At 44.0% G+C, this 9,499-nt stretch overlaps 1 protein-coding gene and 1 pseudogene across 3 annotated transcripts in view; one reads left to right on the top strand and one right to left on the bottom strand.

The window, feature by feature from the left end:
* Positions 1-4,540, top strand: part of LOC116081738 (N-acetyllactosaminide beta-1,6-N-acetylglucosaminyl-transferase) — a 103,191-nt gene extending 98,651 nt beyond the window's left edge. For all 3 annotated transcript variants that reach the window (XM_031358388.1, XM_031358387.1, XM_031358386.1), the window contains exon 3: positions 1,796-4,540. In XM_031358388.1, the coding sequence (XP_031214248.1) occupies positions 1,796-1,986 (191 nt within the window). In that variant the 3' untranslated portion in view covers positions 1,987-4,540. The remainder of the gene's footprint in view (positions 1-1,795) is intronic.
* A 7-nt stretch (positions 4,541-4,547) lies between these two features.
* LOC116082960 lies at positions 4,548-4,648 on the bottom strand (annotated as a pseudogene).
* Positions 4,649-9,499: the final 4,851 nt, after the last annotated feature.

The raw sequence follows: 9,499 nt of genomic DNA on the forward strand, positions 1-9,499 counted from the left end.
ATAGTCTTATACATTTTAATTAATGCATAAATGAAACTATCACTTTGTAAAGGTTATCTATAAATTGTATAATATTTATATATATGTTATCTGTATGATACATACGTCTATGCATGCATTTCTGTGTGTTTACACATGTACAGGTACACACATGCACACCCATCAATTAGTAATAAATACTAAAACACAAATGAGTGAGGGAAAGGCAGTTGGGTAGGCTGTATTAGTCAGAGTTCTCTAGAGTCACAGAGCTTATGGAATGTCTCTCTATATTGAGGGAATTTATTGTAATGACTTACAATCTGTAGTCCAACAATGGTCAACTGTGAATGGGAAATCCAAGAATCTAGTAGTTGCTCAGTCCCATGAGGGTAGTTGTTTCAACTGGTATTCTGTAGAAGTAGGTTCCAACCAATGTACTGGCAAGTAAGTGCAAAGAAAAGCAAATCTTCCTTCTTCCAATGTTCTTATGTAGGCCTCCAGCAGAAGGTGTGGCCCAGATTAAAGGTGTATACAACCATACCTGGATCTGGGACTTGCTTTGTCCCAGGCTGACGTTAAACTCAGAGATCTTGCCTCAGTCTCCTGGGATTAAAGGCGTGTACTATCTTGCCTGGGCCTAAGCTTTTCATGGCCACTATGCCTCAATATCTCCATGCCAAGATCCCGGTCAGAAACTTGTGTCTTCCAGCCTCCAGATCTGAATCACAGGTGAGCGTTCCAATGCTGGATTGTAGTTCATTCCAGATGTAGTCAAATTGACAACCAGGAATAGGCCTTTCTGAGAACATGACCTCGAGGTGGCAACCGGGGTTGGGCTGTGAGTGGGAGCTTCTGGGGACTGTCAGGAAGAGCCAGCCTGCTGTCCTCGGGATGGCAGGGTAGGCAGTGTGTCTGAAGTGGTTGATCCAGGGTTAAAGTACGGAGAGGAAGAATTTCCAGAAGGGTGGGGAGTATAAATATCAGTAGTAGACATTCTGAGTAGAGTAGACCCTTTCCTTCCGTGTATTAACAGAATCTCCCTGGCTCCCGCATCACAAGAAGAGCCTCCCTTGAGAGCAGTCCACACAGTAAGATAGAAGGAGCATGGTCAAGATGTTGGCGTCAAAATATGGAGGGAAAGCCAGCCTGGTCTACAGAGCGAGTTCCAGGACAGCCAGGGCTACACAGAGAAACCCTGTCTCGAAAAGCCAAAAAAACTATATATATATATACGTATATATATATATGGAGGGAAATGACTTGGAGAGTCATGAAGGGACGAGACCTGGCACATCAGTGAACACATGTTATCCCAGCACTCGGGAAACTGAGGCTATAGGATTGCTAATTCAAGACCGACCTGAGCTACATGCAGACACTCTGTCTCAGAGTCCAGTGCTGGCATGCTTCCTTAGTGAGGCTTAGTATGTAACACGCCCAAGGGTGAAGGTGACACGCATAGATTCCCTCACAACTCGGAGAAAAGACAACACAACCCAGAAGGGCGTCTTTCATCCCTGTGCTTCTAGAACGTACCTGGAACTCTCACTTGCACATGCGTGAACTTTTTTGGGTCACTAGTTTCTTCTGCTTTTCCTTGCTCATCTTACTCAAGTGCCTTTAAACCATTTGTCCTAAACAGACAAATTTTGCCCTAAACAGCCTTTGCTCCTGGGGGACTAGGGCAGCCCATTCATGTTTCATTGGCATCTCATCACACCTGATTCGGTTTCCGCTGTCTCTAGTTCACTAACCCCACAACTTCTAAAACCAGGTTATGTGTCTAACTTTATCCCTGCTTTTTCCCCCACAGGTCACTACGTACATGGCATTTGCATCTATGGAAATGGAGACTTGCCGTGGCTAATTAATTCGCAAAGCCTGTTTGCTAACAAATTTGAACTCAACACATACCCACTTACACTGGAATGCCTGGAACTGAGGCTGCGAGAAAGAACGCTCAACCAGAGTGAAATTGCTATACAGCCTAGCTGGTATTTCTGATCCACAGCAGCTCTGGCCTGAAGAAACTGAAGACATAAAGAAGAGCTTTCTTTTCCAAGAGACTCATGTCTTGGCTATACTGAAGGCTCTAGGAAAAAAAAAATGATTTCAGGAAAGCATCAGGACCTGACAGCAGAGCTCTGCTTGCAACATCCACTGGGCACCGTGATACATTTGACAGGATGGCTGCGTGCAGCTGTCCTGGCATTTTTGCCAGTCTGACCATTTCTTTTGAATGTCTTGTCTTTTCTCACCATCCCCCTCCCTTCTCTTCTTTTCTCTTCCTTTTTTAAAGATAGGTAGGGTCTTGCTATAGATCACTTGCAAGCCTGGTTCTTGTCAGGTAGCCCAGTATGGCCTTGAACTCTAATCCTCCCACCTTGGCCCCTTAAGGGCTGCTATTACAAGTGTGGATAACCACACCTGGCTCTGGTGTCTGGCGGTCACTTAACACCCATCTGCATCTCAATCTGCTAGGTGGTCGGTGGTAAATTCAAATGCATCAGATCCCTGTGCCAGATACTCATATTAGTATATCCTGTTAGAAAAGAGAATGGTGGATAATACTGTCTGAGAAAATCAGAACTTATTTGAGAAGGAAGCTCTCGTTCCATATTCCTAGCAACTATATTCTCAGGCACACATAGGCACAGAGACAGCTTTCTAGTACCTCACCAATTTCATGTAGTACAAACTGATTCTGAAGAGCTGAGGAACTATATACAGTTCAGTGTCCAAGCATTTGACTGACATTTGTGCAGAGTTAGGATCCACCTCCAGCACCACGCCCAGGTCTTGTGAGCACTGACGTTTTCAGTTAACTTGTGTCTGAAGTTCTGCAGACAGTACAAAGCCATTAACAAGTGACCGACAGCATGTACCATAAGACAGGAGGTGGCTGCAGGAAGAGGACCTCAGGGATGCTGGACATTTCCGTGTTCTATTCCAGAATGTTCTCTTTTCCCAGAGAACTCTGGAACATCCTCACAGGAATGAAGGAATTCTTTCTTTCCCACAGGAAAGGTGCTACTGCATGGGTCTGTAACCTGTGAAGGACTCTCGTCTGGGGTTTCATTTCTATTTGAGAGATGGGGACCCAGTTCTGCTGTGTGCAGCTTTAACCACATCAGGACAGCCTGCAGCTTGCAATGATTGGTGCTGACAGGAGCACCTGGATCTCTAAGAGCTTTTTATGACAGGTGGTCATCTGTCATTTTTCCTTGTTCCCTCATCCATCCATTCATTCATCCATTCATCAGCCTACATTCAGCAGACGCCTCTTGAATGTCTGTGATCCTCCAGACACATGCTGACAGACACAAGGGAAGCAAGACGGATGCTTTCTCCCCTGTAAAACTCTGGGAAGTGGTATCAGCTTTTGAAACCCCGCTCTAGAGTCTTATAAAATGGCTACACTTTGCACGTACCCTGACCTGGCTATATATTACACTGAGCCATAGAGATCAGCAATGTATTAATTAATAGATTAACCCAGAGAGAGGAAGGAGGAAATGAAACCTAAAGCCTCTTGTGTCTCCACCAGCTCCTTCTCTTCTCGTTTTATTGAAAAGTCCACACACATACCTGCCCCTCTCATGGGTTGCATGAGTACTTGTGTCTTGCAGATGATGTAACAAGTCTTAGGATGGCTCGTGATCATTAGGATGTAAATTCTAAGAATTCAGGTTGTCTTTCTAAGTCTCTAATTTCTTTAGGGATGTGGAGAGAAGATGAAATAAAGCCATCCTTAGTATCTCCAGAGAAGGTGGAGTTTAAGAATGGTCTCAGTGTTATTAATAAGAAGTTCTGTCATTCAGAAAAGCATGAGGTCAGGACTTGGTATGTTGGGGTGCTTGCCACCAAGCCTGATGACCTGAGTTCAATTCCTGGGTCCCATGTGATGGAGGAAGAGCGTCCACTACCAAGGGGAACTCTCCAACCTCCACACATATGTCCTAACACGTGGGCACTGCAACCCCATATACATACACACATGAATAACTGTAGTTTTTTAAATGTGATTTTCTTTACTAGTGCTTTGCATTTAGAAATATTTATTTATTCTAAGAGGGAAAAAAACCCCACATGCTTTAAATGATGTCACTTACCACAATTTCATTCTTGTGCTGCAATTGTATCTACTGAATGTTACTCATCTTGAAAGGGAATCACTTCATGTAAAACTTTCTTGTCTCTTCTACTAAAAAATAAAATGGGGTTGAATCAGGTAGTTAAAGGGTAGAGAGGTGGGAAGCACTTGGTCAAGGGGAAGTCTGAAACCAGTCTCTTTTTTATTTGTTGTTTGGGTAAGAGCACCTGAAGACTAATGTTTTACACTGGATTGAGATCTCATGGCAAATGAGACATTCTTTTTCTGGAGAAGTTTACATACCCAATGTCGGTCATCTCTTTACTGTAAATACTATTGGGAAGAGCGTAGCATTTGACCTAGGAAACTAGCAGGGGTTGTGCCTGTATCTACTGTGTCCATTTTGGTTTTGCCAATGTTTTCTGGTTTTGTTTCCTTGGAAATAAATTAATATATTGTTTTCCACCTTTAGGAATAGTAGATATTTATTTGATAATTGGTTATTATGCACTGAATCCCCCAGCTTTTGAACAGATACTACGCTTGATCTTAGCTAAGAGGCCGAGAAGCGATCCCCCAGCTTTTGAAAAGGACAAAAGAAATACATTTATAGACGGGCAGTGGTGGCACACGACTTAATCCCAGCACTTGGGAGGCAAAGGCAGGCGGATTTCTGAGTCCTGGTCTACAGAGTTCCAGGACAGCCAGGGCTAAAGAGAGAAACCCTGTCCCAAAAAAAAAAAAAGAAAGAAAGAAAAAGAAAAAAAAGAAAGGAAGAAAGAAAGAGAGAGAGAGAGAGAGAGAGAGAGAGAGAGAGAGATACATTTATACATGTGTTGCTGTCTAAAATCATCTCTCCACTAAAAAACATAACTGACCTTCCCATTTGTGGGCTAAGGGGAGAGCGATTGAGTATGATGAGATGAAATAAAAAATTGGTAATTGGCTTTATTTATACACTTGTGTGTGTGTTCTCAAAAACGCTCATGAACATGTATATGTATGTATGTGTATGTTGTATGTATATATGTATGTATGTATGTATTATGTATGTATGCAAACTGCCTTTCATGGAGCTTTGAGCTTGCCATTTGGTTGGACTGCCTGGCTGATGAATCCTCAGGAACCACCCGTCTCTACTTCCCCTTAGCATTGGGTTACAGGCATGAGCCCCTCCCTTCTCCAGCTTTCATATGGATGTTGAGTATCCAAACTCAGGGACTCATGTTTGCAGAAGAAGTATTTTACCAGGCTTAAGTTGTCTTAGAATTTCCTACTGTGTTAGTCTGGTTTTCTGTCAGTCACTATGATAAAATGCTCAGCAGAAGCAGCTGAATGGCAGAAGGGTTTGTTTAGGGTCACAGTATCTGGAGGTGTCAGTCTAGCATGGTGGGAAAAGCATAACAGAGCATCTGGGAGATAGGAAAGGGGTTCAAGGAGGGAGCCTGAGCAAGACACAGAACCTAACAACACACAGCAATCTACTTCCTCCAAGGAGTAGCCCCCCAGCCCCCCAGCATAAAGCTACCCACAAAGACAACTGCTTCCTGCCTTCCAGACACTGAGCTGGTTGTTGGAAATGAATAAACAAAATCCTGCTTCATAGAACCTATCCCAAGTAAGCGCTCGATTTCTCAGGAACAGTTTGCATCAGGTTGCCTAGCAATAGGATGTGAATGATACCAAGTCATCTACCTTTGATATCTGTCACATAGTCAAATGTGATTGCTCCTAGTCACCATTAAATTTTTCAAAATGGTGGGTCCTTTCTATTCTAGATGGAGAGAAAAAGAAAAACTGAAATATGCCAGTGAAGAGGTTTTGACAGTGCTACAAAGCCACAAGAACAGTGTGGTGGCCTCAGAGTCACAGCTGTGGGGTGAGGGCTGCATTAGATGATCCTAGCAGGCAGGCCTGCCTGATGGGATACTCTGCACTGCACTTTTGCTACCTTCAGGTGAACATAAAGACTAGCTGGACTTTGGGTCTGCTTTCATCATTTTAGTTTCTAGTCTTGGTAAAATTCCAGTCAGCCACAGACTTCTTGGAACATATCTGGGTCCAGAGCTTGGGCAGGGAAGACCCAAGATGAGACTGGAACACACTATTACAAGGTGTGGTACAAGAATCCTAAAAGGGTGACAATTGTGTCACAGGTTCAGGGGTCACCTTGAATTCTCCTGCATCAGAAATAGGACAATAATATATTGTAGCCTAATAACTAAAATAAGAATCCAAGCATGCACAATACATGCGTATACATGTATGGAAATGCATCTATATAATGTACATGTTATTAAAATGTATAAGAGGCTAGTATTGGCTTGAAGGGAGTTCCTGCTCTTGGTTCCAGTGGTCACCTGACAAATCTATCATGGTTCTCTCACCCAGAGCTGAGCACACTGATTGCATGACTCTCTCAGGGTGAGAGAGTAAACGTCTAGGACTTTGTCAGCCACATGGTTTCTGTTGTGATTATTCACTTCTGCTGGGAATACGTAGATGACATATAAGCATAAGCCGTGTGCTGTATGCTGTGGCTGCAGACTGTGAGTTCCTGATCTATCCAATGTCTCTCTAATACTCGCCAAACCCAAAGAAGGTGAGGGAGCATCCTCTTGGGTGTGGGTTATCTCCTGATGGGAATACTTGAGTGCCCAACCCACCCACAATCCCCAGCCAGGAGGATAAAGTGAGGAACCAACACACAGCAGGAAGACCAGCAGCATTTCTACTTTGGCTACGTTTCTGTCTAAGGCATGAATAAACAGGCATGCAGTTTATCCAAATGAGCAAGGAGAGTTGGGTAAGAAAGTTTACAGAGTCAGCTTGAGCTGTTGTTGGAGATTCCAAACAACACATCTGGGCACCAAGACTGCAAGGCAGGGGGAGCTTTACCATTTACATCTCTCAAGTTGAAGCTGTTGGGACAGGAGGGACATGTTGTAACAACTCCCCAGTCTGAGAGCTACTTACGGAGCACTTTTGGCTCTACATGCAGAATCAATGAAATCTAGCCATCAGGCCAGGCATGGAGGCACACACTACCGGCATTCACAGACCATGAAGTTGAGGCCTGTCTAGGCTACAGAGTAAGATCCCATCAAAAAACTAAAGTAAAAAAGAAAGAAGGTGAAACAGAGAGGTTTATTCAAACAGAGTGTGTGTGTGGGGGGGGGGTGGGGGGCGCTGGGGAGAAGTCTCAGCCAGTAAAGTACTTGCCATACAAGCATGAGGAGCTGAGTTTGGGCTAAAATTTGCTACAGATGAGAAGGATAGAGTAAGCCAGAGAGCCAAGTGTCTAAGAGTTTGTGACTAAATTAGCATTCCTTCTGTATGCCAGGGGTCATCTAGAGCCACTTGTAGCTTGTTAAAGGCCCCAGGAAAGACAAGAAAGGGGAGCTGGTCCCTGAAGATGTGCATCCAACCATCCAGAGGTTGGAATGAAGACACATAATCTACCAGGAAAAGGAAGTTTGGCAATAAATAGTCAGCATTTTTAATATGTGTGAGGAACCCATCATGACAGTCCTCCATAATCTCCACAAAGTATGTGAAAAGTCCATCTTTCAAATGGACAGCAGGTGACAGGGAAATCTGGGTCATCCAAAGCACCAGAGACCATTAAAAACTACACGAATGTTTCGGGAATGAATAAGGGCATTCAGGTATTCATTACAAGAACATGCCAAGCGCCTAAGGTGCCAGAGGTCAGAGAACAACTCAGTGGGTTTTATTCTCTCTTTCTGTCTTTACATTGGTTTCACAGATACATTTTAGGTCTCCAGGTTTACATGGTAAATGCCTTTACCCACTGAGCCATCTGACTAGGTCCAAGAATTTTAACTCTTAAAGGATCCTACCCCCTACATCCCACATTACGTGCCTTATTTTAGTAGCTGCTTGGGTGTTTTGTGTGGTTTGAATATGCTTGGCCCCTAGGAAGTGGTACTTTTAGGAGATGTGGCCTCGTTGGAGGAAGTGTATCACTGTGGAGGTGGGGCTTTGAGGCCCTATGCTCAAGCTCTGCTCAGTGTGGAAGAGACCCTCCTCCCAGCAGCCTGTAGAAGAGTCTCCTCCTGGTTGCCTTCAGATCAAGATGCAGAACTCTCAGCTTCTTCTCCAGCACCATATTTGCCTACACAGTGCCAAGCTCCCAGCCATGATGATAATGATTTGAAGCTCAGAACCTGTAAGTCATCCCCAATTAAATATTTTCCTAGGATTTGCCTTGGTCATAGTGTCTCTTCACAGCAATGGAAATCCTAAGACAGGTATTAGGATCATTTTGCCTGTTGCTTTGCTCGGCTGTGTTCTACTGGACTGCGTGTCTTCAGCTTCAGATTCGAACTGTATTCTACTAGGCTACATATGTATATTCAGCCCCCAGATTCGGCATTATTTGGCACTGATATCACTTGACATTCATTTAAATTTGCTTGATATGTCCCTTTTCAGTCATTTGCAAATAAATTAAGATGTGGTAAAGTAACAGAAACCCACCTAGAGTGGGAACAGGGAAATTTTAATGAAGTATTTTTTTTTTGTCTTGTTCTGTGTTTTTACTTTGTCGAAACAAAGTATCTTGGGGTCTTATTGCTGTGATGAGACACCATGACCGTGGCAACTCTTATAAAGGAAAATATTTAACTGAGGCTGGCTTACAGTTTCAGAGGTTTAGTCCATTCCTATCATGGCGAGAAGCATGGCAGCGTGCAAGCAGACATAGTGCAGGGGAAGCTGAGAGTTCTACATCTTGATCAAGCAGGAAGTGAGCTGCTTTGAGCTTCGGAGACCTTGAAGCCCACCCCCTAGTCATACACTTTCTCCAACAAAGTCACGCCCACTCCAAGGCCACACCTCCTAATAGTGCTGTTCCCTGTGGGTCTATGAGGGCTGTTTTCTTTAAAAACACTGGGCTTCTTTATATAGCTATGTACCCTCGACTGTCCTGGAACTGCTCTGTAGAACTCCCTGGCCTTGAACTCACAGAGATCCACCTACTTCTGTCCCTCGAGTGCTGGGATTAAACGTATGCACCACTGCCACCAGGCTTTTTGTTTGTTTATTTATTTATTTATTTGTTGTTGTTGTTTGAGTCAGGGTCTCACTGTGATACCCTGGCTGGTCTTAAACTCACAGAGATGCATCTACTGCCTCCTGCCAAGTGCTGGAATTAAAGGGGTTACTAATGGGAAAATGACTACCTGTAGTGCTAGCAGATGTGGGGAGCTCCTACCCTCTCTAAGGTCCATTCACAGTGGTTAAGGAAGAACAAGCTTGAAAAGAGCTCTGAGCTAGTCTGGGGCTCAGAACTCAGCAAGAGGGCATAGCTAAGGACCCCTCGATGGTCAAGAAGCATGCTAAGATGTCACATGATGGGCCTACAAACGTGAAGCCATCACCCACTGGCGTGCCCACAAG

Source organism: Mastomys coucha, unplaced genomic scaffold, assembly GCF_008632895.1.
Source record: "Mastomys coucha isolate ucsf_1 unplaced genomic scaffold, UCSF_Mcou_1 pScaffold7, whole genome shotgun sequence".
Taxonomy (NCBI): Eukaryota; Metazoa; Chordata; class Mammalia; order Rodentia; family Muridae; genus Mastomys; species Mastomys coucha.